A 15,642-nucleotide genomic window follows, 5' to 3' on the forward strand; every position below is an offset into this window, starting at 1 on the left:
ACCGTTTACTTAGTTTGGTTTTATACATTAATTATTTTTCGTATTTTTGGCAAACTTTTATTTTGAAAAGTTCTTGCTTCCTATCTGCAGTTTTTCTGCTTTTTGAACGCCTTGGGCTTTTTCTAAAATGACCAGGAACTCTCTCCCTGATGGAAAAGGACCTCCCTCTTTCTTCTGCTTTTCACTCTTCTTTCTTTATGTATGGTACAAAGGTAGGTGGGAGAAATAAGAGGCATGGGTACTAATGGAGTGAAGCACGCTGTAATCAGGAGACTTTGAATTGGTTGAGGATGCATCTTGTGTGGGCTAATGGGCTATTGTACTCAGTGTTAAGAAAGACAAGCAGTAGAATCCATTTTGATTTGATTTTGCAGGCAATACTGTAAAGCAAAAGGATAGCCAAGTAAATGTATGCAAATATTAGGGCTAGTTTATTTGCTCATGTGTGATGACTCATTAGGAGACTTATTTAGGTTCTTGAAAGCAACCAAACTTTTCTCCAGAATTGGACTTATAAGGAGAATTGACACAGTGAAAGGTCGGTGACTGATTAAAGAATCATTAGGAAGCAGCAATACAATGAAAATACACACACAGTACCCCAGTAAACACCAGTGAGTAAGAACACAGGCACAGAAAGAGAGAGGGCTAAGCAGAGCAAGGAAAAGCAGCTGTCAAACAAAGTAATGATGGTAATGACATTCACAATCAGAAAACAGAAGCCAGTTTTCAATTTCTTTGCTTGCTAGGTGCTGAGCCAGTATAGAATCATGAGGGTGCCCACTCTTTCCTACATGTCTACTAACAGCGTTTCAGCAACAAACAAACAGACAGAACAAAAATGAGAAAAAAACGGAAATTGTTTTCTTACAGATATTCTTTTGCTTCAGTGTTTACGGAGCCCCGCAAGGGACATAGGAGAAAAAAATTTACGCTGAACTTTTGCGAGATGTCGCAAAACTAACTCGGGATCTCGCAAAAGTTTTGCGAGATCCCGAGTTTGTTTTGCGAGATCTCGCAAAAGTCCGTCTTAATTTTTTTTTTCTCCCATGTCCCTTGCGGGGCTCCGTAAGTGTTTCAGTCCTTTGGCTTAAGCTTCATTCTCTGATCCAGTCTTTGTTTCTTTTTTGTTGATCCAAGCAGTCATTGGCAGTCACCTGGGCTACAGCATGACTTCATACATTTGGGCTGTGTAGTTTCTTATGAAGTTAGTGTTGATGTTTAGGAATTTAGGCGTGTTTAGGCCTCTCCTCTTCTTTATCATTACACATACAGCTGTTTCTTAGAAAGGTGTTCATCTAAGCCAGGGGTGAGCAACTCCAGGCCACAAGGGCCAATGTCCTGCAGGTTTTAGATTTCACCCTGTGTAAGCACCTGAATCACATGATTAGTTCATTATCAGGCTTCTGGAGAACTTCAAGACTCGAAGAGGTAATTTAGCCATTTAAATCAGCTGTGTTGGACCAAGGAGATATCTAAAACCTGCAGGACACCGGCCCTCGAGGCCTGGAGTTGCCCACCCCTGATCTAAGCTGTTCAATTGAGTTTAGAGCAGCAACCAAACCACACATTTACATGGTTATGCAGTGGGAAAAAATGTAATTAAATTTAAAAAACAAAACACCCCACCCCCACCCACACGCACACACACAAATGTATAACCTGCTTAGTCTGCGCAGATTCTGATTCCCAATCAGGATGGTCAGCCCCTGCAGTGAATTTTTGTTTTAGGTGTACGTTATGGTGCTGAAATTGTCACGGTTCTGGGTCAGTGTTGACCCAGCATTTGAGTTTCTTATATTTTGGTCTATTTTTGCATTATGGATTATTTTCTGATGTTCTGGTGCTTTGTTTATTATTATCATTATAGATCTGTTTCAGTTATTCTTGGTGAGGTATCAGTTCTTAGGTTTTGGGTTCTCATGTGTATTGCAGTTTCTGTTCAGTGTCTAGTCTGTCTCTGTGTCGTGTCTGCATCTTTGTTTAGTGGTTTCTTGTTTCCTGTCTTATTGTGAAAGTCTTTGTCTTATGTTAGTGTGTGCAGCTTAGCTCCCCCATCTCGTTAGCCCTGATCTCCCCCAGCTGTGTCTCCCTTCTGTTACCCATTCCCTGATTACCACCCTGTGTATATTAGCCCTGTGTTGTCCTCAACCCAGTGTCATGTCGTACCATCAGATTATGCCTGTGTGTTTTTTGGTCTCAGTGTTCAGTCCTCACTTCATGTTTTGTTTTCTTGCCAGCAATAAAGCTGAGGTTTTTGAGTTGCATTCCGTTTTCCGAGTCCTGCATTTGGATTCTCATCTCTGCCTGCCCGCACACAGAGCCCTGACAGAAATTTCATTTATAACCTTTTGCACATTGTATTAAGCAGCCAAAAACATGCAAATAAACTGTTATATAATAAGCACTTTGATGGATTCTTGTCTTTCTTTGGAGACATTAGATTTACATGTAACCTAGAAGACAGGGAAATTATGAAGCTATTGAGTTATGTTATGATTATTCATTTGTCAGTTATTATATACTGTACAAAACCAGTGTATTGGAGATAGACATCTTTATCTAAACAGGGACTGAAACAAGCCACCTGTGGGTTACCAGTGACAGGTGCTCTAAACCTCTGATCTTTGTCTCACCCAGATTTTTTTCTTCTCCACCCAAACACATAGCAGTCCCGATTTTTCTGCAACTAATAGGTGACACATTTTGGTCAAAATGAGGTTGCAGCTTAAATTCATGTCGTAATAAATGTGGTCAAATCAGATGTCATGATGTTAATTTTTAGGTGGAGCCTCCTGTCATGCCCCATAAATCAGTTTATCTGTGATGAGAAACACATCGCTTTTCACTCATCTCTGAAATGCCTTCGATAAAGGACTTTTATTTGACTTGTGAAACGACTAATGAAGACGGTAGTTATTCTGAAGGAGATACTATAGTGGGCACAGTTAATTTCAAACTGACAACAAATGTCAGCATTAATACCCTCACCGTAAAAGCCAAAGGAGACGCAAAGACAAAATGGACAGAAGACATAGGAGATTATCTAATGACTGTCACTTCAAAAAAGAGATATTTCAAAGTGAAGGATTACTTAATTGGTGTAACACTTAAAGGTAAGAGGTTTTACTCTCACCTTTAAAATCTGGCGAGGTTGTTGTTTTTTGTAGAATTTTATAATAAAAGCAGTTGCCCATGAAGTTAAGCGTATATGGAAATAAAGATTTGTACTGAAACAATAAGAACAACAAAAATGTTTAAATATTAAAATAATGTTAATTATAATAAATAAAGTGAGAAAACTAATGAAAACTGATTAAACCATGCATCCTTTTTGAGATTTGATCCATTTTGAATTTAAACAAAAATAGTACAGTGTAGTAAAAAAGTACAATTGAATATCATAAAATCCATCAATCACAACAGCAAAAAGTATAAAGGTGTAAAAAGAGAAGTCACTCCATAATTTGGCCCACAACCAAAAAAGTTATGTTTTGTGTTTTCTTGCTCCCAAAGACACATGTGTTAGGACAGCTGGTTATTCTAAATTGGCCATGGATGTGAGGAAGATGAAATGTAAGGAATAAAGTGCAGTATGAATGCATGATTACAATTTGACTTGTACTCAAAACCTCTTTTAGCAGTCAATAAAAGTAGACAAGCACTACATAAATGAAGGTATGTGCCTATCTGTTAGTACTCATGCCTTGCACTTGCAAGCACAAGTACCAACTCTGAAAGAAAATCTAAAAATGAACACAATAAAATTAATTGATTCTGAGCTTGTTAGAATAGAATAGAATAGAATAGAATTCAACTTTATTGTCATTGCACATGCACAGGTACAGGGCAACGAAATGCAGTTTGCATCCATCCAGAAGTGCTTTAGTGATATAGGTATATTACAATATATATTAGCAATAGTATAGATATGTAAGTATATTACAGAAATGGGTCTATTATGGTATGTTATAATGTACACGGTATGAAGTATGTTGTGAATATTCTATAACTAAGTATGTACAGGCTGTAGTGAGTACAAGCTATGTACAGGCTATGAACAGGATACAAATATGAAAAACTATACAGAATATGAAATAAATAACTTTACAGAAATCTGAGATATACAGCTATACAGAAATGGGAACTATGCAAGTTGTAAACAGTTGTAGGATTAAAGATTATTGAATGTACAGAATGATTATTTACACAGAGCTATACAGTAGTGCAGTTAAGATAAGTGAGGGTGTAGATAGTTTCTACAGAGGCTATATAAAGTGCTAGTGGTTGTGAGTGGTGGTTCAGTCCATGTTATTATTGTGTGTTTGAGGGTACAGTTGTCCATTGTGGGGGTGTGTATGTTCAGTCCATGAGTTTAACGTGGGTCAGATGTCAGGAGGCAGAGTTCAGGAGTCTGACAGCTGTGGGGAAGAAGCTGTTCCGGTACCTGGTGGTCTTAGTCCGGAGGCTCCTGTGGCGCCTCCCAGAGGGCAGGAGGGTGAAGAGTCCATGTGATGGGTGACTGGGGTCTTTGATGATTTTCCCAGCCCTTTTCAGACACCGCTTCCTGTAGATATCTTTTATGGCAGGAAGTGGTGCTCCGGCGATGCGCTGGGCAGTTTTCACGACCCTCTGCAACGCCTTCCGGTCCGAGGCAGAGCAGTTCCCGTACCAGACTGTTATACAGTTGGTCAGGATGCTCTCGATGGTGCAACGATAGAAGTTCACCAGGATGTCTGAGGACAGGTGGTTCTTCCTCAGAGTCCTCAAGAAGAAGAGGCGCTGGTGAGCCTTCTTGACCAGCTTGGAGCAGTTGGTCGTCCAGGTGAGATCCTCGGAGATGTGGACTCCCAGGAACTTGAAGCTGCTCACACGCTCCACAGCCGTCCCCTTAATGTGGATGGGTGGATGTGGGTCAGCATTCCTCCTGTAGTCCACGATGAGCTCCTTGGTCTTCTCGGTGTTAAGCAGCAGGTTGTTTGTGTCGCACCACTCAGCCAGACGATCCACCTCCTCCCTGTAGGCGGCCTCATCGTTGTCACTGATGAGGCCAATCACCGTGGTGTCATCTGCAAACTTAATGATGGTGTTGGAACCATCAGCAGGTCTGCAGTCGTGGGTGAAGAGGGAGTAGAGGAAAGGGCTCATCACACAGCCTTGTGGTACACCGGTGTTCATTGTGATGGTAGATGAGCAGTGGTTATCCAGCCGGACATGTTGGGGGCGGTTGGTCAGGAAGTCCAGTAACCATTTGCAGATGAGGGAACTGATGCCCAGGTCTGTCAGTTTCCTGATGAGTTGTGAGGGGTGGATTGTATTGAACACTGAACTGAAGTCTATAAACAGCATTCTGGCGTAGGTGTTGTTGTTGTCCAGGTGTGAGAGGACAGAGTGCAGTGCGATGGAGACTGCATCCTCTGTGCTCCTGTTCTGGCGGTATGCAAATTGGTGGGGGTCCAGGGTGGGGGGGGAGACAGGATTTGAAGTGTGCTAGGACCAGCTGCTCTAAGCACTTAGTGATGATGGGGGTGAGTGCTACTGGGCGGTAGTCATTGAGGCAAGATGGGTTGGAGTTTTTGGGTATCGGGACGATGGAGGTGGATTTGAAGCAGGCCGGTACCACAGCGTGGGCCAAGGACAGATTGAATATGTCTGTCAGCACTCCTGCAAGCTCCCCAGAACACGCTCTGAGAACACGCCCGGGGATGCCATCGGGACCTGCAGCCTTGTGGACATTGATCCTGCTCAGCACCGCTCCTACATCGGTGGGGGAGAGAGTCAGAGGTTGGTGGTCTGGCGTCATGTCTGCTTTGGTTGTGGTTGTGGGGTTCCCTCGCTCAAAACGAGCATAAAAGTTGTTGAGCTCGTTGAGGAAGGAGACATCAGAGGATGCGGGGGAGGGTTTGGTGGTCCTGTAGTCTGTAATGGTCTGGAGTCCTTGCCACATGCGTCGGGGGTTGGAGTTGGAGAAGTGTTCTTCTACCTTCTTTTTATAATGGTGTTTGGCTTTTTTGATGCTCTTCTTTAGATTAGCCCTGGCTGTGCTGTAGGCGTGTGCATCTCCTGACCTAAAGGCGGTGTTGCGGGCCTTCAGGAGGAGACGAACATCCCGGTTCATCCAAGGCTTCTGGTTGGGGTACATGGTGATCTGTTTCGGGGTGGTGACACTGTCTGTGGTTTCGGAGATGTAATCCAGTACAGATGAGGTGTACTGGTCCAGGTCTGTGTGGGTGAACATATTCCAGTCTGTGTTTTTAAATCTGTCCTGGAGCACTGCGTCTGTCCCCTCTGGCCACACTTTAATTGTCCTGTCCTAATTGTTGATCTCAAGACAGATGAAAAGAGAGTTTGTAGGTTCACAAGATTATGGATGCCATTTTAGGGAGCTGAGGAAACATGCAAGTACCACAAATATGCAATTATTCCTAACACTGCTTTAAATGCACGGACTAGTTTCCAAGAAGCACATTTTGTACCTGCATGTTTGTTGTGATTATTTTTTAATTAATGATAAAACGTGAGGGCAATTTTTAATGGTTGCAATGTTTGTAAATGGTTATAATAAATTCCAAAAGTTCCAGTACTGTCTTCCCATTTTCACTTATATTTAATTAATTATGACTGTTATAATTTCATGTCTTACATGACACATGACATGCTATTCTGTGACAGCAAATGTTTTTCCTCTAAAAATGAGTGTTAAAAAACATTAAAAAAATACACTCTTCCTGCTCTCTGAAACATTAACTAAGGATTAATCATCCATTTATTAATGTCAGACAAGCTATTTATAGATTGTAAATTTATCTGTAGTGTAGTTTGTTGGAAACACTTAAGAGGTCATTCTTGACCTTGGTCAGTTTTGACTCTTAAATACTGTGAAAGCATGAAATATGAACTGTATGTAAGGGTTAACTTGTATTTTGTAGTTACTCGAATAGTGTTGCAGATATAAACAAAACACTACATTCAAAGAATATGTATGTAAATATTAATGATCAGCAGTAAACTGTAAATATAGTTGTATGTCTTTTAAGAAGCTGACATTTTTAAAAGTGTTTAGCTTTATCTTGCAGGGACTTCACTTCCCAAAGGGGTCCACACTTTTGAATTCAGGCTCAAACTCCCAGAGGGGTAAGTGGGAATTTAATATTCATTAACATTTTATCTTCTTTTTTTGGCAAATGTACACTTTCCACACTGGTTTTGTTTTACAGGAGCATGCCTTCATCCTTCAAGGGGGAAAATGGAAAAATTGTGTACATGCTTGAAGCAAAGATATCCAAGAGCTGGTGGTGGCCTTCTAAAGTTAAACGAGAGATCAACTTCATTTCCAAGACATTTCAGCAGTTTTGGGAAGGGATGGTAAACACTGCACTGATAAGTGTTAGAAATGTAACGTGTGCTAAATGAAAAGTGTTTGGTATAAAAGAAATCACATTAAAAATCACAGGCAATAAATCATAAAAATCTTCTCTGTCGATGTGGTTTTTCATAGAGTCCACAATCTGGTACAGTGAGTAAAAACATAGGTGGGCTCTCCCGGGGATGGGTCCAAATGTCTGCTACCATTGAGAGGAATGTTTGCACTCCAGGTAAAATAAAGGTTCAAGTTGCACGGCAAATATTGATAGATTTAAAAATGCAGTTCAATGTTCTGATTTGATTTTGACAGGTGAAACTTTATCTGTTGTTGCCAAAATCTGCAACTCCTCTTCAAAGCACACGAGGCCCAAATTCAAGCTTGAACAAAATACAGTGTACCGCAGCAAGTACCACACTAAGAACTCACTGATAATTCTGTTCAAAGAGGTCGGGGAAACTATCAGTCCAAACTCAGAGCGAACTGTCTTCTGCCAGTTGAAGATTCCTGATGATGCCATCTCCACTATCCATAACTGTGAAATCATCTCAGTTGAATATTACATAAAGGTATTAAACAATTTCTTGGTGACATCACATCCCCTCAGAAATAAAACTGCATTTTTTGTAAACATGTCTGAATAAATATGCTACATGTGAAATGTGTGTCTGAACTATGTATTAATTAGAACACATAATAATAATTCTTTACAAGTTTCTCAATCTCTGACTGTTTCCCAGGTGTATCTGGACATTAGCTTTGCCGTTGACCCAGAGGTGGTGCTTTCACTGGTCATCGTTCCTTCCAGATTTGCAGCCATTCAGCCTGGTGAGGCTGTGGGGGCTTACCCACCTGGGAAAAGGGCGCAGACATAACGAGCTGGGGAAACCATGGAATAAAACACAAGGAAAAGAAACTAGGCATAGGAACTCACAGATACAGGACGGGGACACAGGGGGTAAAGACACGGGGGGAAATCTAATAAACTAAACTGAACAACCGAGGAACCATGGAATAAATAATGAACAAAATACAAAAACACAAGAAAACTAAGAATGCTGGGTCAAAATGACCCAGGACAATGACATTTATTGAGTGTATGCAGGGTAAATTAAAAGAGTAATCTGACATGTTTAATTATAGAAATGTCCAGTAATAGTTGCAACTTTTTATATATTTTGCATATTTTTATTTTGAAAAGTTGTGACTTCCTACTACAGTTTCCTAAACAAAGCAATTATCAACACCTGCTTACTCTGTATAAAAGATGATGTGCCAGCAGCAGAGAAAGGGGAAGCATCAAAATGGAAAGAACTGACGGATGCTGGGGGAACTGGTGTGGCATGGGCATGGGCATGGGGAAGGCATTCCCCAGTGAGACACAACAGTTAAAAGACTGGTTGCTGTGATGGGTTCCAAAGCATTTGTCTTAAGACCCCTGCACCTGTGCACTTAATGTACAACAATGGACTGCTAGCTTGATTTTATTTTTTGCTGTTTTTAACTGCCTTTGGCTTTTTCTGAAATTATAAATAAATCAAATGTTTTTAACTGCTACACTGTGTTTTTGTACTCTTTGGCTACCATCCCTTTCTGTTAGCAGCTTTACTCACTGGACTTATTCGAAGAACTGACACAGTGAAAGGTCGGTGACTGATTAAGGAATCATTAGGAGGCAACAATACAATATAAATACACACACAGTACCCCAGTAAACACCAGTGAAGAAGAACACGCAGCACAGATAGAGAGAGGGCTAAGCAGAGCAAGGAACAAGTTGGCAAGGGAGACCAGAGAGGCAGGTGAAGATAGGACAAGCTGAGAATACTCATGCTGTATTGCTGAGACGGTTTCAAAAATAAAGTACTTCCCCTGAGAGACGATTATGGCTTCTTTCTCTCTCCATTTAGGTGTCAATGTTTTTGAGGAGGTTTATGTATTTATTCTGTTATTAATCTGATTGTAAATACATTTTCCTAATCGCTACTCTGGTCTCCCTTGGTTGCCTTTCCTTTATTTAGCTGCTACCGATTAAAAAACGGTGTGTTAAAAAAAAAAAACTTTTATACACCTCTCCCTCTTTTTCACATTACACAGACAGCCGTTTCTCGGAAAGGCAGCGGTGTTCACTTAAGTTGTTCATCTGGGTTCAGAGCAGCGACCAAACCGCACGCACACATGGTAACGCTGCTCACACAAATCACACAAGTGTATAACCTACTTTTCCCTCATTTACGTATTTTTTGACTTGCAAATGTGGATGACCAAACTCTGCAGTGAAGTTTTACTTTAGATGTGCATTATGGTGTTGAAATTGCACTTATATGCTTGCTTACAATTCTTGAATGAGCAGCAATAACGTAAATAAGCTCTTATGTAACGAGCACGTTATTTATTTTTATTGAAGACATATTTACATGTACCCTAAACTACAGGAGGGAGTATTAACAGATTGTTGAGTAGTGTTATGGTTATTTATTTATTTTTTGTCAGCGATCATATACAAACACAGTCTTCTTAGCGAGATGTATGAATCTTTCAGTACGACCGTGACTTCGATTTAACGAGTTCATGTTCAGCACTATTCAGTAGGCTAGTCTATTTGCTAAACTACGTAAATTGCAATAAGTTTTCAAATGTTTCATTATACTGTATATCATACTTAAATCAATGCGTGGAGCATCTCATCTCTTAACTTTTGTTATTATCTGAAATCATAAGTCACGATGTCACTCTTTAGGCGGAGCCTCCCGTCATGCACCTTAAATCGGTCTATCGGTGCTAAGAAACGCATCGTCTTCAACTCAGCTCGGAAATGTCCTCGATGAAGGACTTAAACGTGACCTTTGAAGCTATCAACGAAGACGGTAGTTATTCTGAAGGAGATACTATAGTGGGCAGTGTTAGTTTCAGGCTGACAAAAGAGGTTAAAGTTAAGAGCCTTTCTGTAAAAGCCAAAGGAGACGTCAAGGCAGAATGGACAGAAGGAACAGGATATTTCCAGATTACCCACACTGCAAAAAGGAGATATTTTAAAGTGAAGGAGTACTTAATTGCAAGAAATGGTAAAGGTGAGAGGCTTTAACACACTTGGAAGAATGCAAGGGTTAAATTGTGCAGCCGACATAAAGAAAACACTACATTTAAGGAATATAACCTGGCTTCAATGATCAGCAGTAAATTGTAAGTATATCACTGTAGCTCTGTGACAAAGCTGACATTTGCTGACCGTTTCTTGCAGGCACTGTACTTCCCAAAGGGGTCCACACGTTTAGGTTCGGGCTCAAAATCCCAGAGGGGTAAGTGGGAATTTGAATTATTAATACTGTCATACGATGCTTTGGCAAATGCATACATTTCCCACTGGTTTTGTTTACAGGAGCATGCCTTCATCCTTCAAGGGGGTATATGGAAAAATTGTGTACATGTTTGAAGCAAAGATGTCCAGGAGCTGGTGGTGGCCTTCTAAAGTTAAAAAGAAGATCAACTTCATTTCCAAGACGTTTCAACAGTTTTGGGAAGTGATGGTAAACACTGCACTGATACGTGCTATAAATGTGATATTTGGAAAGTGCTTTGTGAAAAAACTCACATTAAAAATCACACGCATTAAATTGTAAACATGTTTGTCTATGTGGTCTGTCATAGCATCCACAATCTGGTACAGTGAGTAAAAACATAGGTGGGCTCTCCCAGGGACGGGTCCAAATGTCTGCTACCACTGACAGGAATGTTTGCACTCCAGGTACAGTAACTTCACGCTGCGCAGCGAGTGTTGATAGATTTAAAAATGCAGTTTAATGTTCTGATTTGATTTTTACAGGTGAAACTATATCTGTTGTTGCCAAAATCTGCAACTCCTCTTCCAAGAACACGAGGCCCAAATTCAAACTTGAACAAAAAACAGTATTTCGCTGCAATGAGTCTACTAAGAAGTGGGTGATGAATCTGTTCAAAGAGGTCGGGGAAACTATCAGTCCAAACTCAGAGCGAACTGTCTCCTGCCAGTTGAAGATTCCTGATGATGCCATCTCCACTATCCATAACTGTGAAATCATCTCAGTTGAATATTACATAAAGGTATGAAACAATTTCTTGGTGACATCACATCCCCTCAGAAATAAAACTGCTTTGTTTCTAAACATGTGTGAATAAATATGCTACATGTGAAATGTGTGTCTCAACTATGTATTAATTAGAACAGATAATAATAATTCTTTACAAGTTTCTCAATTTCTGACTGTTTCCCAGGTGTATCTGGACATTAGCTTTGCCTTTGACCCAGAGGTGGTGTTTCCACTGGTCATCGTTCCTTCCAGATGTGCAGCCATTCAGCCTGGTGAGGCTGTGGGGCCTCACCCACCTGGGACAACTGTGGTCACAAGTTAAAGCAACTTCGCTTCCCCTGCCTTCCACACTGGATTTGGCTCTGAGCCCAAAGTGTCAGGTCACTACCCCACCCCAGATGCTACTCAGCATGATAATATAACAAGTGGCAATTCTAACTAGTGGTCACACAGTGCTACTGCACAGGGGATTTCAGCTCCAGTTTTTAAAGCACCTTTAATGCAACATCCAGGTCCTACTCTGACTACTTTTCTACAGGGGGAACAACCTCCATTATATACGTCCATTTACCAGCATCAAAATGAAACACTGTGAGTGTAAGTGAATGGGCCAAATATTAATAGCAGGGGACACCTCAAAAGTCACAGTTGGGTATGGGTTAAACAGGGTTCAGAAGGCAGAATCATAAAGCTGCCCCCTTCTTGTTGATGATCAACTGGCAGGACAGAAGAGGCCTTCCAGCTGTTGTCCCACAAAGGAATTAAATGTGTTATACAAAAACTGTGTTTTTAATATTTAATATTTTGGAGGGAAAATAAGACTAACTGGACAAATCATGAATGTGTTCAGTTGCAGAAAGTTTCTATGTCCTATACCCTATTTAGACGTAGCTGGCCATATACTATACCAAGTAATCAGAGCTGTACCCCAAAACTGTGACTTTTAAAGGGCCTGAAAAATGGGACTGGGGGTTAAATCATGTGACTGAGCAGTTTTCACCTCTTGATATCAGTAGGGTAACCAGAGACACAAGAAGTGACAGAACAAACAATAAGAGAAGTAAGTGATTTTCCTTTAGTCAGTCTTCTACTCTCTATACTCCACATAACAATTTGTTTAACAACAGACATGTTTTTAATTATAGATCGCATTTTTATATTTGTTATTATAATTTTGCTTGTTTTTTCAGTGTTTTGAAAACTGGAATGTAAATGCATTGTCTGTTGTTTTAAATGTATATAAAAAACAATGTCACATATAATTTGTGTTTATGCTTAGAGATTTGAGGTGAAAGGTCTGTTTAGCAGTGTTATCCTTAGGAGTATGCTGCACTTTACTTTGAAAAATATTGAATTGTTTATGTTGTTCTATGTATGGTGGCATATCAAATTCTTGAGGCAAAACACTTAGCATTACTCCTAGCTTATGGTTTTCGTGATGACCAACATGGTCTCTGTTAAACTACTTACTGTTTTATACTGCAATGCCTTCACTGTCAGCTGAAACAGACTCAGAAGCACTTTTCACATCTGATTACTGTCAATGGGAAGCTTTTGTTTTGAAAAATTGCTGATAAAATCTTATAACTGAGAGCTTTCATTATTAAAATTAGATGTTTCTGAGCACTGTGATCATAGCATGACAGCATCTTGATAACATCCAATAAAATAACTTGATGGATGGTTAAAGGAATAAACTGCCACCAGGTGAATGTCTAAACTTGGATGTATGTGTCACAGTGCTATCAAAGGGATAGAGGGTCATTCCTCAACCTGCACAGCAGCTGCAATGTAATGTGTTATCGTAATGTACATGAAACAAAGAAGCTTTATAGAAGGTTTTTGGTTATAATATAATGATTACTTATTAGTCAAAGCTGAAAAAATCAAGAGTAAAGCCTCTAATATATTGTAGAAAATCAGCGGTTGCCTTCTGTGGTAAAACAGTTATTTCCTAAGATGAATTGGAACAAATTGGAATATTAAAACATTATGAAAATGCAAACGGTTAATTGGATTTTTTTGATGAATCCAGGGGGACAAACACATTTTGGCTGTGTGTGATGAGAGAAGAGATTGGTTTGCCCTGAGCAATAGTATAGCAAGTTGCCATAGATAAACGCTGGACTTAAGAAGATTGTAGCATAAAGGTGAGATATATTGCTTTTAAGAGCTTTGAACAGTGGTGATGACCATTTTTACCGCACACAACATGTCAGTAACACTCTGCCATTATATGCACAATTTAACCAAGCAGGGGCGTGGGGAGGGAGAGAGCGAGCGAGCATGGAAAAAACATCTCGCCAGCACAAAAGTAGCTACGATAGGTAACAGAGAACTGCACAAGAGTTTAGACTCAGAATAAAAACACTGTAAAGAACGTTTTGACTCATCTACACATGTTAGAGCAGGTCGGTCATTGTGAGTGCTTGCATTTATTTATGTCCTTCCGTTTTTGCTCTGAGCTCATAGTTTTCCACTGCTGCCTCTTTGGGAGATGCACCAATGTGTTTTCTCACACCTCTGTGTGTTTGTACATTTCATCATACAAAAGTGGTAAGTGTGGTCAGAGATTTAGGGGGCAGGTTGTTCTACTTTCCATTGTTTGCCTCACTTTTAACACATTTAGGAAGAGTGTTACCTTTTCCATTAAAGACGATCACTGATTTGTTAAGACATTGTTTTTTCTTTTCTTTTCTCCACTTCCAACGAGAGTTACACTAGGTAATAATGTCAAGAATAATGCTACATACTACTTTTATAACATACGTTACGCCCTACTGTGGGAACTATTTAAGAAAAACCATCAAAAAAACCACTGAATGCCCACACGTCAACTTGCCCTACATGCGATGCATGCAAGGAGCAGTTAGGAAACCACAATAACTTACCGCAGCATTTCATCTCCTGTGGGGAAACAAAAAACAAGGTTAGGTCACACTACAGACTGACAGTTGGTTCCCATCTATTGAGCGATACTAACCAGTATAAATACTAAAAACAGCCAGGCAGTCTGAAGCAGCAGTCTGGTGTGAAAATCAGAAAACTGGAATATATTTATAAAAACAATCACAAAGCTCACAGGGGGTATTCCTCCTGCTTTACCAAACTTTACCAAAACTGTCCTAAAGATTAAACACAGCGCTCAATACTAAGCACCATATTGACTCAGACCTAACATCGTTAGCTTGATAGCATAATTGCCTAAGTCATTTTTTTGTGTTTTCGGAAAACAAGAAAAAACTAATTTTCTAAATATCACATGCATATTTTTAATTGATATTTTCACAGAACATTTAAGTATATGTGAGGAAAAGTATGGAAAAAGAACAAAACCCAACATCATTTCTTTTGTCTAATAAAAGTGACTTAGGCAGATTATGCCTATGACTTAGGCAGTTTTTCTTCAAACTATAAAATGAACATGACATACTATAATGTAACCATAACACACTGTAACTTTTCAATTTTAATCACAAAATGGCAGCTAGAGTAAGGAGACTTACTCACTTCACCTCACCCACCCATTAATTTGCAGAGGAGGCCTGTAGGCTCATAAAAGAGGTGTGCGTGTGTCTATGTGTGTTTGTATCTGTCTGTGTGTGTTTGTCTCTCTCTTCTCTCTCTTTCTCTTCGTGTGCGGGTGTGTGTGTGTGCGTGTGTGTGTGTGTGTGTGTGTGTGTGTGCGTGTGTGTGTGTGTGTGTGTGTGTGTGTGTGTGCGTGTGTGTGTGTGTACTATTTGGTAGGCTATGTATACTACTGATGAGGAAGATCATCATAGTACTTGTGGGCCACTCTTGGTAGTACATTTTTCATTGACTGTAAGTCACTGTATTTCCTCAGGGTGATGGGCAACTGAGCAGGAAAGAGTGGGATCCACTTGAATGGCTTGTTGTCGGGTATGCTGATGCGCCGAGGCAGGTCTTCCCAGTCAGATTCAAAATCCAGCTTGTACCTGATCCGTCCATCAGTCAAGTACTGCAAAGCCCGGAGGTCATGGACTGTGGGGTCCCCAACTTTTTTGCCGGGTCGAGTATTGGTGACATAGGTGCCAGATAACTTCATGAAGTCATTGTGGTATAGTTGAGTCACCCTGTATGGGGATGGATTAATGCGTGCAGCCTCAAAGATGACAACGTAATCTCGTGGAGTGTAAACGTCTTGCACAATGCGCCGTTCAATTAGACTGTGCATGGAGTCACACTCCATCT

General features: G+C 40.3%; 2 protein-coding genes across 3 annotated transcripts; both read left to right on the plus strand.

The window, feature by feature from the left end:
• Nucleotides 1–116: 116 nt before the first annotated feature.
• Nucleotides 117–8,920, plus strand: LOC113033941 (arrestin domain-containing protein 3-like). Of its 2 annotated transcripts, none has more exons than XM_080309104.1 (6): nt 117–212; nt 7,077–7,134; nt 7,218–7,365; nt 7,499–7,595; nt 7,676–7,932; nt 8,104–8,381. In XM_080309104.1, the coding sequence occupies exons 1-6, from the start codon at nt 128–130 to the stop codon at nt 8,236–8,238; spliced, it is 780 nt and encodes a 259-aa protein (XP_080165230.1). In that variant the 5' UTR covers nt 117–127; the 3' UTR covers nt 8,239–8,381. The 2 variants fall into 2 exon arrangements, with proteins under 2 accessions (XP_080165230.1, XP_026043945.2); XM_026188160.2 differs by lacking the exon at nt 117–212 and adding an exon at nt 2,837–3,116 and having other exon boundaries at nt 8,104–8,920.
• Nucleotides 8,921–10,121: 1,201 nt separating this feature from the next.
• LOC113033680 (arrestin domain-containing protein 3-like) lies at nt 10,122–14,104 on the plus strand. The gene is made up of 6 exons (XM_026187716.2): nt 10,122–10,434; nt 10,605–10,662; nt 10,743–10,890; nt 11,012–11,108; nt 11,187–11,443; nt 11,615–14,104. Exons 1-6 carry the CDS (start codon nt 10,179–10,181, stop codon nt 11,750–11,752), a joined length of 954 nt encoding a protein of 317 aa, XP_026043501.1. The 5' UTR covers nt 10,122–10,178; the 3' UTR covers nt 11,753–14,104.
• Nucleotides 14,105–15,642: the final 1,538 nt, after the last annotated feature.

The sequence above is a fragment of the Astatotilapia calliptera genome, chromosome 12 (genome assembly GCF_964374335.1).
Source record: "Astatotilapia calliptera chromosome 12, fAstCal68.1, whole genome shotgun sequence".
NCBI lineage: Eukaryota > Metazoa > Chordata > Actinopteri > Cichliformes > Cichlidae > Astatotilapia > Astatotilapia calliptera.

Excerpts from the sequence above, each read along its gene's own strand:
- LOC113033680 (XM_026187716.2), top strand. The coding sequence starts at position 10,179 with ATGTCCTCGATGAAGGACTTAAACGTGACCTTTGAAGCTATCAACGAA. Across the intron at positions 10,663-10,742 it reads GGGCTCAAAATCCCAGAGGG|GAGCATGCCTTCATCCTTCA; the intron begins GTAAGTGGGAAT and ends TTTTGTTTACAG. Across the intron at positions 11,444-11,614 it reads CAGTTGAATATTACATAAAG|GTGTATCTGGACATTAGCTT; the intron begins GTATGAAACAAT and ends ACTGTTTCCCAG.
- LOC113033941 (XM_026188160.2), top strand. The coding sequence starts at position 2,861 with ATGCCTTCGATAAAGGACTTTTATTTGACTTGTGAAACGACTAATGAA. Across the intron at positions 7,596-7,675 it reads GAGGAATGTTTGCACTCCAG|GTGAAACTTTATCTGTTGTT; the intron begins GTAAAATAAAGG and ends TGATTTTGACAG. Across the intron at positions 7,933-8,103 it reads CAGTTGAATATTACATAAAG|GTGTATCTGGACATTAGCTT; the intron begins GTATTAAACAAT and ends ACTGTTTCCCAG.